At 41.8% G+C, this 746-nt stretch overlaps 1 protein-coding gene across 1 annotated transcript in view; it reads left to right on the top strand.

The window, feature by feature from the left end:
• The window catches only part of LOC115226032 (G/T mismatch-specific thymine DNA glycosylase), a 17,752-nt gene extending 17,360 nt beyond the window's left edge, over nucleotides 1–392 (top strand). Inside the window, exon 5 of the mRNA XM_036514806.1 lies at nucleotides 376–392. Within this exon, the coding sequence (XP_036370699.1) occupies nucleotides 376–392 (17 nt within the window). The remainder of the gene's footprint in view (nucleotides 1–375) is intronic.
• The last annotated feature ends 354 nt before the right edge of the window (nucleotides 393–746 follow it).

Raw genomic sequence — 746 nt, 5'->3', positions numbered from 1 at the left:
CTGCAGTCAACGACTGAAACAAGTAAAAGAGTATAATATAATATATATAATATATATATATAAGTAATGAGAGAGAGTCCACATGTGGTCACTCTAACGCTAGATATAGATCCACGAAGGGAATCCGCCACTAAAGAATTGTTCTCACTTTACTGAAGAACCGAGAATAATTATGTAAGTAAAATTACACAATCTATTAATGGTGAAACAATTGTATAGAGTTAATCTATTTTTTCGTTATTTTTCATTTGTCCTGCTCGCTTACATTCTTGGCGCGTTGAATTAATTCTTGAGAACGTTAGAGTGACCAGATGTGGACTCTCTCTCATTACTTGTATTAATAATTTTTATTGTATCCCAGTCTTTATACACTAGGCCACTTGGTGTTTTAAATTGATGTTATTAATTAATATTCAATTTTTTTTCACCCATATTGTGAGAAGACCAGGCAGGACAAGTGTGCCCAGCCCACTTATACATGCCTTTCCTTCCTTGGACACAAAGACTTGTTGAGGCACCAGCCTCCCCTGGCACCTGTGCGGGTGGCACGTAAAAAGCACCAACTGATCATGGCTGTTGCCACCCTCCCCCGGTACCTGTGCTGGTGGCACGTAAAAAGCACCCACTACACTCACGGAGTGGTTGGCGTTAGGAAGGGCATCCAGCTGTAGAAACATTGCCAGATAAGACTGGAGCCTGGTGCAGCCTTCTGGCTTCCCAGATCCCCGGTCGAACCGTCCAACCCA

This window comes from Octopus sinensis, linkage group LG29 (assembly GCF_006345805.1).
Source record: "Octopus sinensis linkage group LG29, ASM634580v1, whole genome shotgun sequence".
NCBI lineage: Eukaryota > Metazoa > Mollusca > Cephalopoda > Octopoda > Octopodidae > Octopus > Octopus sinensis.
This window is presented reverse-complemented; position numbering and strand designations above follow the sequence as displayed.